Below are 22,266 nucleotides of genomic sequence, written 5' to 3'. Positions count from 1 at the left end.
ATTGTGAGACGTAAGTCGGCGGTACACATTTGTTTTGCCTATGATCACGTAGAAACTTGATTTCTTCGTCAAATGATGATGCTTGCACTGCCTAAATCCAAAGTTCCTCGGCATTCGTTAACTCTAGGGCAGTAATAATTTCAGTTCCACAACCAGAATTTGACTTGGTTCGCACTGTGTTACTCAGCTTGTTTACAAATTTAACGACGAGGGCGGTCACGCGAAGCAATTTCGTCAGATCGCTAAATCGCGTGATGTCAATTACATTGTCAACCTTTGGGGTAGTCGGTTCGTTCGCTGCACTATTCACCAAGGAATGAGTGACATTAACTGCATTCTTTGCCGTTTCCTTAGGCGCTTCTTCATCTTCAAAATGGGTCGACTCGTTCTTTGGCCATTCTGGCTCCAGCTGGTATAGAAATTCCGGTCCGTTCCACCAGATTGCATTGATCGTAAGGTCCTTAGCACTTGTGCCCCTTGACGGTAAGTCCGCTGGGTTTTGTTTTCCAGGACAATGACGCCATTCGTTCTTTGAAATGAACCTGTGAATTTCGTCCACTCGATGCTGCACGTATTGTTTCCAGGGTTTTTCGTTTTTGATCCAACATAAGGCTGTCGTCGAATCTGTCCAGTAAACGGTCTTGACATTACCTTCGTTCAAATCAAGGCTGTTAACGAGTCGGGCGAGAATGAGAGCGCCTAACAATTCCAGACATGGAATTGTCTGTCTCTTTAGCGGCGCCACTCTTGTTTTCGAGGCAACTAGACGAACATCGACTTTTCCGTCTTCATACAGAGATCGGATGTAAACAACTCCTGCGTAAGCACGATTAGAGGCGTCGCTAAATCCATGAAGCTCGAATTGCACAGGCCTTGATCGGAAATAACAACGGGGTATTTTCACATCGTTCAAACACTTCAATTCGTTCAGAAATGAATTCCAGGTTCCAATAAAAAGGTTTGGCAAGTTGCTGTCCCAGTTAATCTTGTCGAGACAGAGTTCCTGGAATAGGATTTTCATTTCTAAAGTGCACGGAGTGAGAAATCCCATCGGGTCAAATACCATTGCTGACAACTTCAACACAGAACGCTTGGTCGCCGGAAGTGACATTCCATAATCGCACAATTCAGTTAAGTTGAAGAAAAATTTGTCTTCGATAGTGTCCCAGTTCATTCCAAGAACTTTAACCACTGTGTCGTTCTTCATTTCATAATTTCCAGGGGTGATTGACGATTTAGCGTAAGACTCATCATCTTCTGCAGTAGCTGGGTCAACTGACGCCGTTTGTTCTTGCGAACTCTCGCATGCTTGAATCGACTTCAACAGTGTTTGAGAATTCGAGTTCCATTTTCTCAGGTTGAAACCACCGCTAGCCATAATTTTCTTCGATTTCTGATAAACAACGAAACCGTTCTCGTCGTTCTCTTCTCCAGTTAAAAGATCGTCCACGTACAGAGACTTGTTTAACAGCTTCCACATTTCGGGTTCACTTTGTTTGTAGAGATTTAGATGATGCGCGATGGTTTCGCACAGGATGGAGGGGGATGGTCTCAGACCAAAAACTAAGCGGTTAAATCGATATTCATTGATTTCTAGCTTCTTGGCAAATGGATCCTTGAACCACAGAAAGCGTAGCATGTCTCGGTCTTCCGATTTGATTCCGACCATTAAGAACGCCTTCTCGATGTCCGCGGTTAGGGCGACGAAGTTCCAGCGAAATCTGGTTAGCATTTTAAAGATGTGAGGAATGTAGTTTTCTCCCACTTCCAAACAGTCATTAAGAGAGCGTTCGTTCTTACAATTCTTCGCAGAGCCATCGTACACGATTCTAACCTTTGTCGTTTCACGGTCTCTCCGCACGACTGCGTGATGTGGTGAGTAGTGAATTCGCCTCGTGCTAAGTTTATCTTCCTCTAGCGTTTGATCTTCGGTCTCAGGTACAATCTCGACAATCCCTTTCTTTCTTTGCTCTTGGATGATGTTGTCGTATTCATTCAGCAAATTCGGCTCACTCTTCGACTTCGAATGCAACGATCGTAATCTCCTAGCACACATTGCATAATTGTTAGACTGTGGAAAACAGTCACCCTTCCAAGGCAGGTCAACTTCCTAATAACCACTATTGAACGTAATTTCTCCCTTTCGTTTGACTAATTCGCCTTCGCGGTCGGTGTCTACAATTCCTAGACTCTCAACGTCCCATGATCTTTTCAGTATGTCCGTGATCTCGTCAACTTCATTCGTTTCGTTTAACAATGGTTTACCAGAGATGATAAGATTCGAGACGACATTAGAAATTTCATGGACATGTTGCTCTTCGGTAAGGCCTGACAGAAGCCAACCAAACTTGCTGTTGATGGCTGTGGGACCAAATTCACCGCGGATTGATTCTCCAGTGACAATGTCCCAGTAATAATCTGAGCCAATGAGAATGTCAATGGAGTCTAGGTCGAACTCAGAACGGTCTGCTAGATCTAAATCTATCAAATGTGGGTATTTCGTGACGTCTATTCTCTTAGGAAGTGGCGAACAAATGACTGGAAAATTAATCGCTGAAATCTCCACGTACTCATCTTTGTTGCTTCTTATTGGCAAAGTAACAACTTGACATTTTTGTTTACGATAAGCGTTTTCACCAAAAGTGTTAAGGTGAAGGGTCTCAGTGGACGTTGCAGTTAAACCCAGCTTCGCTTTGATGTGGTCGGTGACGTATGAACGTTGGCTGCCATTGTCGAACAAAATTCGTACGGGAATGGACTTGGATCGGTCTTCGTTTGTTGCTATCGCGGTAGCAGTTTGTAACAAAATACTCCCCTTAATTCTCGACGTCGCAGTTGTAAAATGAGTTGTTGAGGCTCCTGTATTAGCCGTATTGACTCTCGTTGCGTTGTTTGTGACTTGGGTCTCCGGTTTGCTTTGAGACGGTTTTTCGAGAGGTGGGGAATGAGAATTCAGTGATTCACCCGGTGATTTTACTTGACAGATTGATTGATGATGTCTACGCTTGCAATTTCTACAACTCTTGTCGCACTGATCAACTAAATGTCCCTTCTTCAAACACATAAAACATCTTTTATCGCGCCTAAGAAGATGTCTTTCCTGGCGTTGATATCTGTTACTTTGTTGCAAGATGCTGAGAAATGTCTTTCAGTGCAGTAAACGCATTTTGGGACATTCGACTCTGTGTTTGAAGTGGCACCAAAAAATGTTCCAGCTGTCGGTAGTGGAGGTTTTGAGGACGATGGACGCTTAACTTGCTCGGTCGCGGCTTTTATCTTCTCGCTCATCTCCCTTGCATCAATTTCGCTTTGAATAAGATCGAGCAAGGAGTCGATCTCCCGAAAGTCTTGAGACGTATCTCTTGCCACTTGTATTCGTATTTCGTCCGGAAGTTTGGCCATAATGATGGGAATGAGCAAACTACCATACTGTTCGGACTTGACTCCCAAAGCTTCGAGTCCCCTGATGTTAAAGCTTATTTTGTCGTACAAAAAACGAAGTTGACTTGGCTTATCCACAGCACAGATGTTAAGTTTGAGAAGCTCTTCCATGTGGGCGGAAATAAGCTGTTGCGGTTTGCCAAATCTCTTCTTTAAGATTTCCACCGCCGAGTCGTAGTTTTCTTCTGTTACAGGCAAACCTTCAATTGCGGGTGATGCAGAACCTTCTAATAAAGAAGCTAGATAACTGAACTTGTCGATTTTTGTCAACCCAGGATTAGAGTGAACTGCACTTTCGAACGTATCCCAGAAGGTGCGAAATTGTGTTACATCTCCTTTGAACCTACGGAGTGTTAGTTTTGGCAATTTTGCTCGAGCTGCTTTCGGAGTTTCTGTTCCTGTTCCATGAGGTTGTTGTGGACTCGCTGAATACGATCCAGGTGATGAAGGAGGAATTACAATGGTGTTGCTTCCTTGAGTGAAGTTAGATGTAGCATGTGAACTAAGAGGAGTTGTGGGTGTTGTTCCTAGTGAAATAGCTTCGATCGCATCCATAACACGCATTTTAAATTCTTCAGAGCCTTCAATTTCTCCTTCGATGTCTTCAATCTTGCATACCTCAATAATTTTTTCGTCGAGATATTGAATCAATTCTGATTTCTCCTTAAGAACCTTTTCGATTCGTGCCAACCTATTCCTTGTTTTTTCTTCGCGTGGGTGGGTACCATCTAAAAGGGTTTCAGCCTCGCCGATGAGTTTTGTAACTACGCCTTTGTTGCCAGCACGCGTTGCGCGTAGTCATGGAAGATTTTCCTCTGCCATGTTCTACCCAATGTCGTGAATCACTGCCCCACGTTGGGCGCCATATAATAAACTTCGAGTCGTATACTGTAATTAAAATTGATTTAATCTGATTTGTGCCTATTCACTGTACAACCTAACCTAAATGTCGGTGTCGACGAAAGTCTTGTCTCGCTAAAAGCACTGATCAAGTTAATGTACAGCAATTAGTTTCAAATGTCAATCGATTAGATCAAAGGTCCACTGTACAAACAAAACATTACATAATGAGTCGCTAAAACACGTGCCATTTCACGTGGGTCCGCGTGTAACATGTGCGAAGAATCTGACAAGCTGTTTTGTCAGCCGTCATATGAGGGCGTTCGAAAATTTACCATTACATTGAATACTAATTGCTCTTCATTCTCGAGTTTCGAATTGAAAGATCCCTAATTTATGATGTGTCTCCGCTGATTTGAAACACCGGAAAATATAGTTTGATTCTTCCTACATTTCATGTCATGTATAATTTTTCATGTATTCAAAAACTTAAAGGGAACTGACAAAAAAAAATTATCAACATTGTAAATAAGTGTATTTGGAAATGATAATTTATGTTTGCCTACAAAATTTACTTAGCGGTCATTGGTACCTTAGATAATATGTGCGGATTATAGAATATACTTATTTGAACATGTGTGAGGAGTGTGGTTTAATCGAAGACGTTAAACGTTCTCGAGTTTGCTGTTTAAGAGAAATGTCCTCCGTTCATCTTGATTCAAATATCCAGGATGACGACATCTCCACATTAAAAACTTACAGAACGATCAACTGCGCTCTAAATGCCATTTGTTCATTTCCAGCGGCGTTTGGAAATGGAATCATTCTTATCGTCATTTGGCGGACCCCATCTCTTCATTCACCTTCAAACATGTTATTGTTTGGTCTTGCACTGACGGATTTTCTGGTAGGTTTGGTTACTCAGCCATTAAAAGTCGCTTCTACTGTGATGTACCTCGTTTCCGATGAAGAGGGACCAATCACTTTGGCGTTTGATGTCCTCTCTGTTGTGTCATCTGCGTCGTCTTTTATGATAGCAACTACGATAAGTGTAGATAGGTACCTGGTGTTTTACCTGCATATGAGATATCAAGCCATTGTCACCAAGAAAAAAGTCGTAATGGTAATCATTTTATGTTGGTTTTTCTCCGCATTTTTGGGATTTATGTGGACTCAGAACACTATCGCATATTACTTTATTGGAATCGCTACCTTCCTCATCTCCTTCACAGTCATTATTCTGATGTACTTTAAAATTTATCGCGTTGTGAGACGTCACCAGGCCCAGATTCAATCTCAAGTACGAGTCGGAATCGGACGAGAAGCGTCATCGCCATTGCAGTTCGCCCGTTTCAGGAAATCAGCCATAAACACGTTTTACGTTTGCTTTATTCTGTTTCTTTGTTTTTCGCCATATGCATGTGTAGCCGTTGTAATTCAATTTACAGGACAAAGTCTCACCAAATTTGTTGCACTGCAATACACAGGGACGGTAACGTTCATAAACTCATCGCTTAATCCTGTGGTATATTTTTGGCGACTTCCTGAGATGCGAAAGGCTATAGAAAGAACTCTTGGTTGTTCCTTTAGACAAGCACGTGTGCAGCATAGAAAAACAAGTTCCGGGTTTTGAAAGAAAATTTGCCGGACCTCCATGTAGCGATTTCTGATTTCCAACATTGATCTGTACCCTTAGACAGTATCTAGGATATCAGGAAGAGGAGTTTGTTTTAAGATGGGTCGTCCTGGTATGAAACAATAAGTGAATTTAATCAAAGAACTGCACAAATGGCAAATGATGCGGGTCCGTCAACCCGAGTTTGCAAAATGCGTTTTATCGTATGAAAATTGTATTCATGTTTTTTGTAATTTCGAAATAACTGACAAAATCTCTGACTAAGAAAACGTTGGTTAATGTGGCAATAACTTCGCCCGTGAGCTTTAAGAAAAAAGGAAAAGATGGAGTGAAATAATGTTTAAAAAGTGTAAAACATTCATTGTTTAAATTGAAATGAAACGACAAGACTATTTGCGTACCCAATTTTTTTTAAGCATACTGACAGAAACAGAATGATAACTAAACCGGGCTAGTTAATGTGGAAGTGTTTTGAGATATTGAAAATCTTCAAAAAGAAAAGCACATATAAACATGCGTAGCCATCAGAACAGTGTGTAGAGTACATATTTCCCTCTATCCGGTCGCAAAGTGTATAATTCAGCTGCTGTTCTTTCCTCCGCGATGTCATTATGACTTCAACGCACGTACAAGTTGAAGTGCTGAGAAACCCGCTAACTCGAGATGCCGAGGGAAGAGAAAAACAGCTCGACGATAGTTTGAAAAGACTAACATCATTAAAAAATGCTCTGCAAGGTTGGATCATGTGGTTTTGAATTAGTATTTTTATAGTAAGAACTTTTAGATGGCCGCCTCTCGCGCAATAATTGGAGGGTCTTTGTTTGTAATTGTTGGTTAGTATTTCACTTACTCTGTGGATTCTCTGTAGTTGGATTGTTTCCTTAGGATCTCCTGCACTCTTGTATTCTCTTCAATTCGATTGTTTCGTTATTATCTCGCACAATGTTATTTAGTCCGAGTGTTTCTTGTTGTCTCATGCACTCTAAAACTTCTGTTTAGTCCAATTTTTTCGATACTATCTCGTCCAATCTTTGAATTCTCTTTAGTCTGATTGTTTCGTTAGTATCTCGTGCACCCTTAAAATTAAATTTAGTCTGATTTTTTCGTTGATATCTTGCACTCTATGAGAATCGTCCCTAGTCTGACTGTTTTGTTCGTATCTCGCGCACTCTTAGCCTCTCACTAAGTTAGATTTTTCTTGCCAGGATCTTACGCACTTTTAGAATTAGAATTTTCTTTTGCTCGAATGTTTTGTAATTATTTCGCGCACTCTGAAGATACTCGTCATTCCAATTTTTTCATTAGAATCTCGGGCACTCTTAGTTTTTTCTTTAGTTCGTATTTTTTCAAGAGTATCTCGCGCACTCTTAGATTCTTTTTATTCGGATTTTTTTGTCAGTATCTCGCACACTCTTAGAATTCTCTTGAGTTGGATTGTTGTGTTAGTATCTTGCGCACCCTTGGTAGATTTTTTGTTCGAACGTTTCGTTAGTATCTTGCGCACTCTTCGTTGTCTCTTTGATTGGATCATTTTGTTTGTATATGGCGCACTTTTCGTAGTCTCCTTAGTTCGATTGTTTCGTTAGCATCTGGCACGCAACTAGAATTATCTTTAAGTCGTTAATTTCGTTAATATCTCGCGCCTTCTTCGTGGTCTCTTTAGTTAGATCGATTCGTTAGTATCTCGTACGAACTTATAATTCTCTGTAGCTCGATTGTTTCTTTAATGTCTCATGCACTCTGAGGATGCGTTATAGTTCGATTGTATCGTTAGTATTTCGGTTACTCTTAGAATTCTCTTTTAGTCAATTGTTTCGTTAGTATTCGCCGCTTTCTTCAGTCTTTCTAGTTTTATTATTTCGTAAGCATCTTGGTTAATTGTAGAATCCTCTTTTATTTGATTGTTTTGTGCACCACTATAATTTTTCTTTGCATCGATTGATCGATGATGATGATGATGAACTTTATTCATGTGTCAATGTATTTAGCTGACGCTAATTGGGGACACAACGTAGATGAATAACCTAATTAATGATAGGAAATATGCTATAGATTATATAACCTAAGAGGTACAAATTACGCACGCGGAGCAATTGTTACCATTTATCAGTTCGGTAAGATCCTTACGTCTAATATGGAACTTAAACCTAGAAAGGCTACTAATTTCAGTGATGTTTTTTTTCAGTTTGTTCCATAGAAATTGTCCAATACATCTAAGAGAGTGTTTACCATACGTGCACCTCCGCTAATGTAATCTATTGCATAACTTGCACTTATTGCAAAAAGATATACATCGGCGAAACAGGCAGAAGACTAGGTGACCGATTCCGAGAACACCTTCGAGACGTGGAAAGGAATGACAAGGACACATCGAAACCAGTCGCTAGACATTTTAATTTACCCAATCATTCTAAGCAACATATGGCAATCTGCGGTCTTTCCTTGCACTTAGGTGGCACGGAAAGCCGTAAGAATCTTGAACAAAAGCTCATCTTTCAAACCGGCAGTCTAAATCCCACAGGGATCAATGAACGCTTTTCATTCCACTAATTTATTCATGTTTTTCTCGTTGCCATGCACCCACCAATAACGTAGCTCCATTTTCTACCTTTAAAAGCACACACAACCCACAATTCCTCTATTCGCTCCGACGAAGGGCTAACGCTCGAAACGTCAGCTTTTGTAATCATTACGGTGGCCAATTTACCATTTCAACTTTGTTGATATATCCAAATTATTTCGTTACTCCCACCGACGCAGCCCCAAACAGTTTCTTTCGAAACTATCAGCCTTTAATACAGAATTAAACCTAGGAATATAAAAATTTTGATTTCTAAATTATATTTACAAGACTTAGGACTAAAAATGTCACAAATGAAATCAGGAAGTAGCCTATATTTAACCTTATACATAAGTATAACTATATCTTGCAATCTCCTATTAAGAAGGGTAGGTAGTTTAGCACGACCTAATAAGTTCACGTACGTTTCTGAATGTGAATTATAAACTATCCTCAGTGCTCGCTCTTGAATCCTTTCAACTTTCCTTGTATTCGACGCCCTACAGAAATGCTATATGAGATGACAACAGGTGAGATATGGTCTACTAGCAGTTTTATATAGTAATAGTTTAGTCCCCGTAGTAACCAAGTTTCTCAACCTGGCGAGAACGCCCCCCTTTTGACTGGCCTTCTTGCATAATTGGCTAATATGTTTGCTAAAAATTAGATTCTTGTCGAAGTTCACGCCCGGTAACTTGATATTATCTGTTGTCTTAATCGCTTGATCACCGATATTGATGTTAACCTGTTCAGTTTCATTGCGTTGTTTAATCCCTATTGCGTTAAGTTTTTCTGGGTTAGACAGTAAATAATTTTCTTTATACATTTAAGGGCGGAGTTTCCTTCCTTTTTCATTTCAGTACACATAATGGACATATCGCTGCCAACTATATACATCCATTGAATTATCTCGCGCACTTTTTAAATATCTTTTATGTTGGATTGTTTAGTTTGTATTTCGCACCGTCAGACTCTTAGAATTCCCTTTATTTCATGGATTGTTGCGTTTCTATTTCCGGCTCTCTGACCGTCTCTTCAATCGAGTTGTTTCTTTTGTATCTTGCACACTCTTAGAATTCTTTTTAGTCAGTTTTATTTTCTCGTCAGTATCTTCTGCACACTCTTAATTCTCTTCAGTTCGATTGATTAGTTAGTATCTCTCGCGCTTTTAAATTCTCTTTAGTTCGCCAATTGATCGATCGAAGTATCTCATGGACTTCTCTTTCATTGGATTGTTTAGTTTGTTCTCGCACTCTATTAGAATTATCTTTACTTGATTTTTTATTTTGTATCTCGCGCACTCTTAAATATCTATTGATTCATTTTCAACGGCATTTTGTCTTTCATATCTCGCGCACTCCTTGGATACGATGGCTTCTAAATTTCCGTGCTTAGGCACAAGAAGTTGAGTCAAATACAATTTTTAGAAACAGCTATCTTCTGCACGGAAACTCAGCTCACAGAAAATATTCTCCAATTATAGACATAAAGGCATAAGTTCCTATTGCAAGAAAAGTCTTCCTCTCTAAAAAGAGAAAGGTTTGATTCAATTTTAGCAACATTTGTAAAACTCGTCAAAAAAAAATTAAAAGTAGTTCATTGTTTACCATGACGACATTGATTTCTTATCTTGAGAGAATTTAAATGGTACGTTCACAGCGCACTGTGAAGATATAACGTTTCAGAAACAAAAGTAACTGTGATATTTCATCAATATCTCTACAATACGTGCTTCTTGCATGAGTTAGAGGGGTGGATGGATGAATATTTGACTCAAGGCTTGGACTTACAAACCGAGTGCAGTGACGTTATGTCTTCATGATAAAATAAATTCACCTGCGACCGCGCGCGCTTGTTTTAAAAGCATGAAAATATTTAAATAAACGGGAAAATATTGACTCTCGGTCATGAAGTACGGAACTCGCTGTGCAGGGCCTTTACTTCATGACTGTGGGCCAAGTCTTTTCCAGTCTGGTCTTCCCTTCCGTCAATACGTACATAATTTATGATTCAAACAGCGAAATAGCTGCGTTTGTACTAAAATGGTACAGGATGTAGTAGAATATTGTGAGCAGAACTTTCGCGATTACATATTTGGCTGATAAGGCGACAGAAAGGGAAAGTTGTCGGCGGAAATCTAATTGTGTTTGAATAAATTAGCGGTAAATAAACCTAGACTTATGACGGAAGATCTATTATAGATGATGGAAGATCTATTTGGCTAACATAGCGTTACCTCCTTCCTGTATCCTGCATGTTTCCTCTATGGTCTAAGATTTTAGAAGAAGAAATGAAACATTCACTAAACGACAAACTCAGTTGCTGGTCATTGAAATATCGTGAAAGAAGCTGATCTTTTGTATAAGGTCTACCAGCCACATTATTGAGCCTTAAAGAAAAAAAAACTCGGCGCATTCGGACAATCATGATGGAGGAGCTATAGTTCAATATCAGAAATGGCAGAGTTCTCTATGTGTTAGAAGCTTTTTCACTCCTCCATTTACTTTCTTGTCGCTCGCCTGCACGTCTACTGTAGCAACACCGTAAAGATCTCTTTATAGCCTTTCGGATTTCAGGAAGCCGCCAAAAGTAAACTAATGGGTTCAGCGACGAGTTTATAAACGCTATGGTTCCTGTGTATTGCAGTACAATACGTTTGGTGAGGCTTGGACCTGTCATTTGAATTAAGCCAGCTGTAAAAACGTATGGAAAAAAGCAAAGAAAGAGAATGAAGCAAACGTAAAACGTATTCACAGCAGACTTAGTGAGACGTGCGAACTGCAAATGCGATGAAACTTCCTTTGCGGCGATTCCAAAACGAGCTTGAGATTGTATTTGGGCCTGGTGACGTCTCACAACTCGATAGATTTTAAAATACATCAGAGAAACAATAACAATGGAGATAACGACGCTTGCTATTCCAATGACATAGTGGGCTCTGGTATTCTGGGTCCAAATGACCCCAAATAAACAGGATAAACACCAACATAAAACGACGATCGCCACGACTTTTTTGTTGGTGACGATAGCTTGATATCTCATATGCAGGTAAAATACCAGGTACCTATCGATACTTATAGCAGTTGCTATCATAAAAGATGCCGCAGTCAATACAACAGAGATAAAATCAAACGCTAATGTAAGAGCGATTGGACCTTCTTCCTTTTCGACAAGGAAAATGACAGAGGAGGCGACATTTAACGGCTGAGTCACTAAACCAACGAGGAAGTCAGTCAGTGCAAGACCAAACAAGAACGTGTTCGAAGGCGAATGTAGAGATGGCGTCCGCCGAATAGCGATCAGTATGATTCCGTTTCCTAGCGCTGCTGGAAAGAAACAAATGGCATTCAGAATACAGATGATCAGGCTTGAAGTTCGCACTGAAGAGAAATCCTCTTCTAACATACTTGAACTAAAAAGGAACAGTAGACATGTGGCTTAGAAGAAAAAGAAAATCTTCCGCTATAACACATCCTTTTTTAAATAATTGCTTTACGGAGCCCATTCTTTTTTCGGCAAACCAATCATATTTTAGAAAATTAGAACTACAAAGTACCTAATTATCATTTAGATGAGTTGAACATCTTGCTTTTCTTGAAACCCAGTTTGAGTTGCCGTCACATTTACATTTGATATTAAACACGCAGCAGAGACAACCAGAACAGCAAAGAATCTAAATTTAGCTTCCAATTGCGTCAGCGCGCGGCTGCAATGAATGACAAGCCTTGTATTTGCCCGGTGTGACCACTAAGATCGAAAAGAAAATCATTTGTTTCAAAATCCTGGCGATCATTTGAAAACCGGCTTTAAAGGTGAGGCTCAGATGCGGTCCACTTTTCAATAAAGGACCGGCCTAATAGCACATTTTATGAATTACCTTTAGCCTCTTTCTCAAAGCGAATCCTTTCATACGATAATAAGGCTTCACTGATTCCTGGATACGTCACTGCTATATCAGTGTCTGTGCTTCTACAGTAAGATTTGGTTTAGCGTGCCTTGTGGCTAATTATCTATAATAGCAGGTGGCGGGGATGGTCCTAACTGAGGAAAAATTTGGCAAAATACGTGAGCAAAGAGTTTATGTTTCCGAGCTAAATAGAGAACAAGGCCTAGTTATATGAAACATTTCAAGGTCTTTATCTACACTCGACGGTAGAAAAGTTTTAATATTGTCAACGTGCTGCAGTGTGGTGTATTTTAAATATTTATACGAAATGGCGTAAATTATCATTTATGACTCGGTGTAAATAACTTTATCAGAGACTACTACTGTCAATATCACTCAACCGTTTTAGTAGACTCTAGATGAAATTTTGTTGCGTTTGAAGATGGTGATACCGATGTTCATATTACCTTTGTTGAAAAGTTAATTAAAATTTTAAAATTTCTTTGTAGGAAAAATGAGATAAAATACCACCGAAAGAAGCGAATGGCTGTGCAAAACTAAACAAGAACAAATAGAATGCTTTTTTTATCTATTTTGCCAGTTGTTATGCAAGTGTATTTGAATATAAGTCATCAATTTTCCTTTACACTTTTGACGATAAAAATGAACGGTAAAACACGACGTTTCGACCGTGCTTCGGTCATTGTCAAGTTAATGGAATGAAATACAGTAAATATATGTATATGGACACGTACGAAATATAAAAAAATTTTTGCAGGTGTAAACAAACAATAAAACTACAAAGAAAGTGCTAGTAAAAAGCTAATTAAAAACCTTAGCACGAATTGAATCAGACTGTACATTGAGAGCAGGTCTTAGCTTGTGAATAAAAAACATCTCATAGACGAGACAGTCAAATTTGTTTGTGCACTTCATTAAGGTGCTAAAGTTCTTTGTAAGATCCTTTGGAGTCAAAGAATGTTTGTCGCTAAAATGTTTGCCAATTGACGAAGTGGAGTTTTTATGTTCTTCAAAACGTTGGTGTAGATGACGGCGTGTGAAACCAACATAACCTGCATCGCACAGGTCACATTGAAATTTGTAAACAAGGCACTGTTGGTTCACAATCGGCGGCTTAGCTTCTCGCAATTTGAGGTCTCGACCAATCTTCTGGCTAACAAATACAGGTTGTAAGGTCGTCTGGATCCTATGACTTAGATCTTTAAGTTGGGCGCGAACAATATCAGCGGATGCCTGATCTTTATACGGTAGGACAACGCGAATGGGGTCCGATCGATCGCTGACATCAAGTAAGGAAACTGGTTGATCAGATACTTTGGCGGCAACAAACCGTGAAATGGTAGAATTGACTAGATTATCAGGATATTTCAAACGAGAAAATACTGATTTAAGTCGATCGCATTCTTTAGAGAAATAACGCCAATTAGATGAAAGTCGAAATGCACGATCAAGCATAGTTTTTAATAACCCACGTTTGTAACGATCATCTACATGGCTCTTGTAATGTAGTAAAAGGCCCGTATTTATAGGTTTGACGTACACCTTGATCTCAACATGTGTACGTTTGTTGAGCAGCTGGGTGCCCAAAAAAGGGAGCATACTGTTACTCTCCGTCTCCTTGGTAAACTTAATAGAGGAATGGCACTGGTTTAAAATGTCGAGGAAATTGTCTGCTGATGCTTTGTTCGGCATAATGGTCAATGTGTCATCAACAAATCTCTTGTAGTACGTGGGCATCTTGCCTTTACGCTCCAGGGTTTCTTCGATGCTGCACATAAAAGCGTTGGCTAACAGAGGACCAAGGGGGGAACCCATAGCAACTCCGTCAATCTGTTCATATAGCCGGCCGTTAAACGTGAAAAGTTGGTCCTTAGTTGCCGCTCTAAGAAGACCGACAAGATCCAGCTTATTGAGATTAAGATGGTATGTTTCATTAAAGTACACCTAAATACGGAAAAAATACGGCCGCCATCTTGCCCCACGACCGAGTTTAAAGAGGAATGGCTCTAGCGGATAATGTGACGTCAAATCGAGAACACGAAAGTCTGCTTTTCACACATTTTCACTTGTTTGGGAAGGTTGTGGTTGATATTGTCCGAAATATGCCGACCAGGTGAATTGTATGAGGAATGTATGAAGCGTGATACCCTCTTGCAAATTTCGCACATTGCTACATCCTCCTATAACACACTTAGTCGGCATAGTTTCGGACAAAATCGACTACAACCTTCCTAAACAAGCGAAAATGTGTGAAATGCAGACTTTCGTGTTCTCGATTTGACGTCACATTACCCGCTAGAGCCATTCCTCTTTAAACTCGACCGTGGGGCAAGATGGCGGCCGATTTTCCGTATTTTGACTGGGCACAGACAATTGAAGATTTGAGCAAATAAAAAAATGTTTGCACAGAAATACTCCAAAAAATACGCTTATTTCGTTAAGCGAAAAAAAATTTTTGGGTTTAGGTGCACTTTAAACCAATTTTTAATGAAAGCCTTATCGGCAAGTAGTTGTATGGTCTCCTCCAAGGGTACGTTGGTAAATAATGAAGAAACATCATAGGAAACCAGAATATCTCCACTGTTAATAACCATTTCGTGGATCTCGTTCACGAACTCAAAGGTGTCGCTTATCATATACTGATTTGTGGCGAGAGGTTTTAGTTTGTCATCTAGCCATTTGGCGAGGGCAAAATTGTAGGTCTGTGTGGCTGACAGAATAGGTCGCATAGCTAACTCTCTCTTGTGTGTTTTGGGCAAACCATAAAGATGGGCCAGCCTGGTACCTAACGGGCGGACAGACTCTGCAATTGCAGTGGGTAGAATTCGGCGAACAAGTGATTCTAGCTCCTTATCCTTTTGCAATAGGGGGGGATAGTGTTTCGGTGGTCTACCTCTACGCTTTGGTCTCTAAGGCTCTACTATCCTAAATTTGGTGGCATTGTTTATGGATGCGTCAGCAAGTAACAGTAGGTATTCATCCTTGTCTAAGACCACGACGCCAGATCCCTTGTCAGATTTTGTTACGACTATGTCCTCTCGCCTCTTCAATTGATGAATGGCTTTCAGGAGTGTTTGTGGAGGTTTAGGGCCTTTTCGGTGAATATAATTCAGCGCCACTGAGCGTAGAGTAGAGGCTGCAAGGTCACGAAATTCTTCCGGTAAGCGTGGCTCGAGCTTCCAATAGGCTTTCTCAAAGCTGGCCTTAACATCAATCGAGGACACGTTTTTAGGGATGGCAAAATTCAAACCACGACAGAGCACAAGTTTTTGGAAAAAAGAGAGTACGAAGAGATGTTAGTAATGTGTTCGTCGACATCTTCATGTCTTGATATTAATCGTGATATTTTCCTGGTGTGAATATCCCAGACTTCGTGATAGTAATTCTTGCGGAGTTCAGTCATCGTTCTCAGAATGCAAGAGTAGCGAAAGAAGCTACATGTTTGACGTATATCGTCGTAGATCGAATTAATTTCCAATTTGAGTGACACGCTGAGGCGTCTCTTCTGGCGAAGTTCTTCAGCAAGAACATTCATAGAGAAGGTCTCAGAAGAATGTTTCCATTTGCGACATTTGTCTTGATCAACTTTAGCGAAGTTCTTCAGCAAGAACATTCATAGAGAAGGTCTCAGAAGAATGTTTTCATTTGCGACATTTGTCTTGATCAACTTTAGCGAAGTTCTTCAGCAAGAACATTCATAGAGAAGGTCTCAGAAGAATGTTTCCATTTGCGACATTTGTCTTGATCAACTTTAGCGAAGTTCTTCAGCAAGAACATTCATAGAGAAGGTCTCAGAAGAATGTTTTCATTTGCGACATTTGTCTTGATCAACTTTAGCGAAGTTCTTCAGCAAGAACATTCATAGAGAAGGTCTCAGAAGAATGTTTCCATTTGCGACATTTGTCTTGATCAACTTTAGCGAAGTTCTTCAGCAAGAACATTCATAGAGAAGGTCTCAGAAGAATGTTTTCATTTGCGACATTTGTCTTGATCAACTTTAGCGAAGTTCTTCAGCAAGAACATTCATAGAGAAGGTCTCAGAAGAATGTTTTCATTTGCGACATTTGTCTTGATCAACTTTAGCGAAAGTAGGCGTGAGGTCAAAATCTTCACAAAGGCGAAGAAATTCGATAGAACCATCGCAATTTATCTGTTTCTTGCTGCACTGTTCAAGTCTCCTGAACAAGTGGAGCTGGTTATTCCGTTTTAAAATTCTTATAAGCAAGGGTTTCTTAAAACTTTTGACAATAAAAATGAACGGTAAAACACGACGTTTCGACCGTACTTCGGTCATTATCAAGTGAATGGAATGAAATACAGTAAATATATGTATATATACACGTACGAAATATAAAAAATTTTTCAGGTGGAAACAAACAATAAAACTAATTTAAAACTGAAAATATTGACCACATAATGCTTTTAAAACAGTTTATAAGGGCGAATTAATAATAAAAACAGGTAGCATGGTTAGGTTTGGTATATTTCATCGCCCTTAGAATAAAAACGTTGTTTCGAGTGCGGGTCAATATTTCAGCAGGTGGCGGGACTGTTGCCATGACACTACTGGAAGATCTATAGCAAACCACACATTTCCCTCTATTAAATTTATCAATCTACAGCATCCGGGGTCTCTTAAGGTTATCGAGGTTTCACATTGGCAACTCACTACCTTGTTCTTCAGCGTTATATACTTGCGCGAAACGGTGCAAGTTATCATTCTTTATTCAAAGCTTTATTTGAGTTTTTACAACTCGACTGTAAATGAATTTCACCAAGGGAAAAGCATGACTTTCATCGAAAATTTCAAATTGATCTTTCCACTAGCTAAAGCAAATATACAGATGAGATGGCTTTTCCTCCATCCGTTTTCTCAATTGAGCTATTGAATATACGTCAATTTTGAGAACGATTGGCATAGCTTAAACAAATATGAAAAGATTTACGAGCTCTTAAGCTGTTTGGTCAGCCGTTTTATAAGTGCGTTTGAGTTCGTCATCAATTTGGCTATTAATTGCTCTTCATTCTTCAGTTTCGAAATGAAAGATTCGTAAAAAAATAATATCTCCGACGTTTCGGAACACGAAAGATATCTCAGAATAATATCTTTAGTTTCTTCCCCAATTAATGCCTTTTATAACAAAAGATTTTTTCAAAAGTTATACGGGAACTGAAAAAAAAGTCGATATTGTGAACTACAAATGCATTTTGAATTAATAATTAATTTGTTTGTCTAAAATTCACTTAGCGGTTATTGATAAGTTAGAATATAGAATATACGTGCGGATTGTGGAATATAGCTATTTGAACACGTATTAAGGGTGTTTCAATCGAAGACTTTCTCAAGTTTATTGTTAAAGGAAAATGTCAACCATAAATCTTGTTTCAAATATTCAAGAAGACGACATCTCTACATTGAGAACTTCAAGACTGATCAACTCCATTTTAAACGCCATTTGTTCATTTCCAGCAGCGTTTGGAAATGGAATCATACTTATCGTCATTTGGCGGACGCCATCTCTTCATTCACCTTCAAATACGTTATTGTTTGGTCTTGCGCTGACGGATTTTCTCGTCGGTTTGGTTACTCAACCGTTAAAAGTCACTTCTTCTGTGGTATACCTCGAGTCCGATGAAGAGGGTCCAATCACCCTCGCCTTGGCGTTTGATGTCCTCTCTGTTGTGTCATCTGGGTCGTCTTTTATGATAGCAACTGCGATAAGTGTAGATAGGTACCTGGTGTTTTACCTTCATCTGAGATATCAAGCAATTGTCACCAACAGAAAAGTCGTGGCGATCATAATTTTATGTTGGTTTTTCTCTGCATTTTATGGATTTATATGGATCCAGAACACTACAGCTTATTACTTTATCGGAATCATTACCTTCCTAGTCTTGTTTTCAGTCATTATTCTGATGTACTTTAAAATTTATCGCGTTGTGAGACGTCACCAGGCCCAGATTCAATCTCAAGCTCAAGTCGGAATCAGAAAAGAAGCGTCATCGCCATTACAGTTCGCTCGTTCCACGAAATCAGCTATAAACGCGTTTTACATTTGCTTCATTCTGCTTCTTTGTTATTCTCCGTATATATGTGTAGCCATTGTAGTTCAGTTCACAGGACAAAATCTCACCAAATTTGTTGCACTGCAGTACACAGGGACGGTAACGTTCATAAACTCGTCGCTTAATCCTGTGGTATATTTTTGGCGACTTCCTGAGATGCGAAGGGCCATAAAGAGAACCTTTAACTGTTGTTACCTCAGACGAGCACGCGTGCAGCAAGAAGAAATAGAGTCCGTTGACTTAGCAGGCATGGAAAGGAGATTTGCCAGACCTCCATGAACGATTTCTGATTACAAGCGTTTATTTGTGCCTCTTGCCGAGTATTCTATGTGACATCTAGAATATAACTTAGTTTATTTTTAGACGGGTCGAGACATGTTCAAGAAAACATGTCTAAATTCGGCAGGATCCTTCCGGTTGTCAAGGAATTTAGATTAACTTCTCTTTCTGGTAATTTATTCCTTTTTGGGAACTTCTTGATTTAAAAATCACCAAGTAAGTAAACAGTCTTTCAAAATCGAAATTTTGGGTAATGAACGCCGCATTGCGGAGTTTGTCACTCGGTCAATACAACACAAAGTAACGTCGTCGTGAAAACAATTCAAGGGTAACGCTCAACGCATGAAAAATCTGGGACATTTTCCTTTCCATTGCACATACCCCTCTGTTGATTTTCGGGCCATCTTCTCTATTGTGTGGCGTGCGCTCCGCTTATTCATTAAAAATTCAAGATTTAGTACCGGTAACAAGTTCCTGATTTTTCGCGGCATTCTGGGCGATGTTTTAAGGAAGATAACTCTTTTGAGACATGATTTTGCAGACTAAGAATTAGGATTGACAATATAATGTGGTATTGCCGTCTCAAAATCGCAATTGGTTTATATTATAGATTTGTGATAAAGTAAAGTACATCAGTATACTTTTATACTATTCAAACGAACCGTTTTTCTACTGAAACACTGCTGTTTTGACACAGGCCAGTTGTCCAACAGAAACGTCGAGGTGTGGATGAAAATACCAAAAGCTTTTCCAGGTTGTTTGAAATAAACTCTTGGCTCATCGTATAGTCATATATACTCATATGATACATAACTGTTGATCGCATTAAGGCAACTTGAACAGTGATCAGATAACTGAAAAAGGAATTCGGTTTTATTGCGCATTCTTTTCCTCTACCACAGCCTTTGTTCAGAGTTTGTGTATCACGAAGGTATTAAGGCAAATACAATTTTGCAGTTTTTTCCTTTCCTCAGCGATGAGACAAACATTTCGAATTCACATCCTGTTTTCTCTTTCATTCTATCTAAGCAACTGAGGCTTTCGTTCTAAACCTCAGTGAACAACAGAACTTATCTTTTAATTGTTGTGATATCGTGAGTATAAGTAACATTTTACAGATTTGCTCCCATAGAAACGTTGACAAAAATATGCCCTAAAAATCTAAATAAACGCTGAAATGACATCAATTGTGCTAAAAACCATCACATTTGGTTCTCTTTTTACACTCATTAACGCATCTTCCTTCAGTGCTTGTGTAATTGCTAAAGAAGGCGTTTCCTTTAAACACGGAGGCGTGCTATAAAAGGAGCCTTAGTCCCACTGGACCATTTGTCAATCAACCGTCGTGTGATGTAGAACTCTTAGTCAGCTTGAGCCACAGCTGCTCTAAAGCAGTGAACAGCGGGCGCATTCCTCAAAATTGTTTTATGTCTTCATCACAATACAAGAATTTTTGAGACTTGTATTTCCTTTCTCTAATGGAAACTGTCTTTATTTGTGGCAGTAAATTTGAGATCGAAGTAGGTGGTTCGCACGTTACCTCATGCCACCTTGCCGGTGGAAGTAAATAATAGATATCTCATTAGCTTCTTTTGTTCGTCTACCAGCATTTGAATTTGACCCGCACGCGTCAACGGTGAGTGACAAATGAGCCCAGGTCTTTCCAGGCAAGACTTCCTTATATAGCGCGCCTTCGTGTATAACGCGCAAGGTTCAGCAATTATACTAGTGGCTAGTTTTGATAGAGATATGATTATTTGGCTATCCTGAAATTAAAGCTTTCTAAACCCATTAAGCTTTTTCCCCTGAGTGTACAAATTTTTGTGTAAAGAGAGGTACGGTCTTCAGTCAGCATCGACCGGACATATTTCTTCGTAGTACTTCTGTCTATGTCCTGGATGTATTTTGAAACTGCAGAGCCAAGAAAGTTCAGTTTAGATTACACCTCAGCTCTATCGCTGCCGTGAGGTGGAGGGATGAGTTGCTGTCGATCATGATGTCATATTGTACAAATATGATGTCAAAATAGGTTAAACTTTATCTTCGATGAACGAAGTAACGAAAAACTCGAACTAAGAGTGCGCGGTGTACAAACGAAACAATCGAAAGAAAGAGAATCCTCAGAGTGCGCAAGAAACCGTGGAAACCGTCAATAGCATGAAAGATTATCGAACAAAAGAGAATCCCACGAGTTTGCGAGATACTAACGCAAATCAGTCGAATGAAAAACAAGCTCAAGAGTGCACGAGATATTAACGAAAATATTAGTCTCCTTCGCAGCCGCTCGGGCCGGAGTCACGCAACGCTCCCCGTGCGTGACTCCGGCTTGAGCGGCTGAGAAGGAGACTACGAAACTATCGACCTAAAGAGAATCATCAGAGTGCGCCAGATTTTAACAAAACACTCGAACTAAATAAAATCCTGAACGTGCGGGAGAAAGTAACGAAACGATATTATGAAAGAGGATCCTCAGAATAGGCGAATTAGTAGAGAAAGAATCAGACTAGAAAGAATCCTAAGAGTGCGCGAGAGGCTAACAGAACAATCGTGTGAAAAAGAATCTTGAGAACGCCAAATACCAACTAATCAATTGAACCTAGGAGAATCTGAAAAGTGCGTAATGTACTAACAAAACGATCAAACCAAGGAGAATCCAAACAGTGCGCAAGATACTAACGGAACTAAAAGGAAAAGAATCAGACTAAGAATAATCCTAAGAGTGTGCGAGACACTAATGAAATAATCGAATGAGAAAGAATCTTCAAAGTGCGCGAAATACCAAGGAAACAATCGAATAAATGAGATTCCCAAGATACCAGCGAACCAATCGAATGAAAGACAATCCTCAGAGTTGGCGAGCTACTAACTAAGCATTTGAATGAAAAAGAATTAAAACGAATCAATCGAACTTAAGAGAACTAAGAGTGCAAAAGATAACAACGAAACAATTCAATAAAGAGAATCCTCAGAGTGCGTTGGAGATTCACGAAACATTCGAACTAAAAAAAATCCTCAAGTTCGCAAGATACTATGCAAACAAACGAGTGAAAGAGAACCCCTAAACATGCGCAGGATACTGACAAAACTGTTAAATCATAGAAAATCCTCATTGCTCAAGATACTACCAACAAAAAAAGAACTGAAGAGTACCCTACGAACGCATGAGATACAAACAAGACAATCAGTGAAAGATAATCCTCAGAATACGCACGTTACCAACGAACCAATCCAACGAAAGAGAATCCTCTGAGAGCCGAAGATACCGATGAAACAATTGAATTAAATACACATGATACACGATCCTCGCAGTAGATAGCGCTATTTAAGCAATAGCGAAAATCAGACCTGAAAAAAATCAGGCCTGTACGGGACTCGAACCACTGACCTCTGCGATACTAGTGCAGCGCTCTACTAATTGAGCTAACAAGCCAACTGGGAGCAGGCCGTTGAGTTGATTCGTAATAAACTCTGAGTTTATAGTCTTTGTTACCATAAAATGAGTTGATTGAAACCGAAAAGTATTAAAAATTACACAGG

The 22,266-nt window shown here is 39.5% G+C and overlaps 5 protein-coding genes and 1 pseudogene across 5 annotated transcripts; 2 read left to right on the top strand and 4 right to left on the bottom strand.

The window, feature by feature from the left end:
* Nucleotides 1–91: 91 nt before the first annotated feature.
* On the bottom strand, nucleotides 92–2,056 carry LOC148741946 (uncharacterized). Its single transcript, XM_088742299.1, has one exon. It carries the CDS (start codon nucleotides 2,054–2,056, stop codon nucleotides 92–94), a length of 1,965 nt encoding a protein of 654 aa, XP_088598425.1.
* Nucleotides 1,978–4,984, bottom strand: LOC148741945 (uncharacterized; annotated as a pseudogene).
* Nucleotides 4,938–6,651, top strand: LOC148741944 (trace amine-associated receptor 1-like). The gene has a single exon (XM_088758533.1). The coding sequence runs from the start codon at nucleotides 4,979–4,981 to the stop codon at nucleotides 5,912–5,914; it is 936 nt and encodes a 311-aa protein (XP_088614659.1). The 5' UTR covers nucleotides 4,938–4,978; the 3' UTR covers nucleotides 5,915–6,651.
* Nucleotides 6,652–9,441: 2,790 nt separating this feature from the next.
* LOC111322698 (adenosine receptor A3-like) lies at nucleotides 9,442–11,932 on the bottom strand. The gene has a single exon (XM_022925848.2). It carries the CDS (start codon nucleotides 11,880–11,882, stop codon nucleotides 10,947–10,949), a length of 936 nt encoding a protein of 311 aa, XP_022781583.1. The 5' UTR covers nucleotides 11,883–11,932; the 3' UTR covers nucleotides 9,442–10,946.
* A 989-nt stretch (nucleotides 11,933–12,921) lies between these two features.
* LOC111326507 (uncharacterized) lies at nucleotides 12,922–14,640 on the bottom strand. The gene has a single exon (XM_088756688.1). The coding sequence runs from the start codon at nucleotides 14,197–14,199 to the stop codon at nucleotides 13,186–13,188; it is 1,014 nt and encodes a 337-aa protein (XP_088612814.1). The 5' UTR covers nucleotides 14,200–14,640; the 3' UTR covers nucleotides 12,922–13,185.
* Nucleotides 14,641–17,584: 2,944 nt separating this feature from the next.
* Nucleotides 17,585–20,624, top strand: LOC111322760 (trace amine-associated receptor 1). Its single transcript, XM_022925926.2, has one exon. The coding sequence runs from the start codon at nucleotides 17,749–17,751 to the stop codon at nucleotides 18,727–18,729; it is 981 nt and encodes a 326-aa protein (XP_022781661.1). The 5' UTR covers nucleotides 17,585–17,748; the 3' UTR covers nucleotides 18,730–20,624.
* The last annotated feature ends 1,642 nt before the right edge of the window (nucleotides 20,625–22,266 follow it).

This window comes from Stylophora pistillata, chromosome 1 (assembly GCF_964205215.1).
Source record: "Stylophora pistillata chromosome 1, jaStyPist1.2, whole genome shotgun sequence".
Lineage (NCBI taxonomy): Eukaryota > Metazoa > Cnidaria > Anthozoa > Scleractinia > Pocilloporidae > Stylophora > Stylophora pistillata.
Note: the sequence above shows the minus strand (reverse complement) of the source record. Positions and strands in the feature narration are given on the sequence as shown.

Bases quoted from the DNA above. Each gene is read 5' to 3' on its own strand.
- LOC148741946 (XM_088742299.1), bottom strand. From the start codon at position 2,056: ATGTGTGCTAGGAGATTACGATCGTTGCATTCGAAGTCGAAGAGTGAG.
- LOC111322698 (XM_022925848.2), bottom strand. From the start codon at position 11,882: ATGTTAGAAGAGGATTTCTCTTCAGTGCGAACTTCAAGCCTGATCATC.
- LOC111326507 (XM_088756688.1), bottom strand. From the start codon at position 14,199: ATGGGTTCCCCCCTTGGTCCTCTGTTAGCCAACGCTTTTATGTGCAGC.
- LOC111322760 (XM_022925926.2), top strand. From the start codon at position 17,749: ATGTCAACCATAAATCTTGTTTCAAATATTCAAGAAGACGACATCTCT.
- LOC148741944 (XM_088758533.1), top strand. From the start codon at position 4,979: ATGTCCTCCGTTCATCTTGATTCAAATATCCAGGATGACGACATCTCC.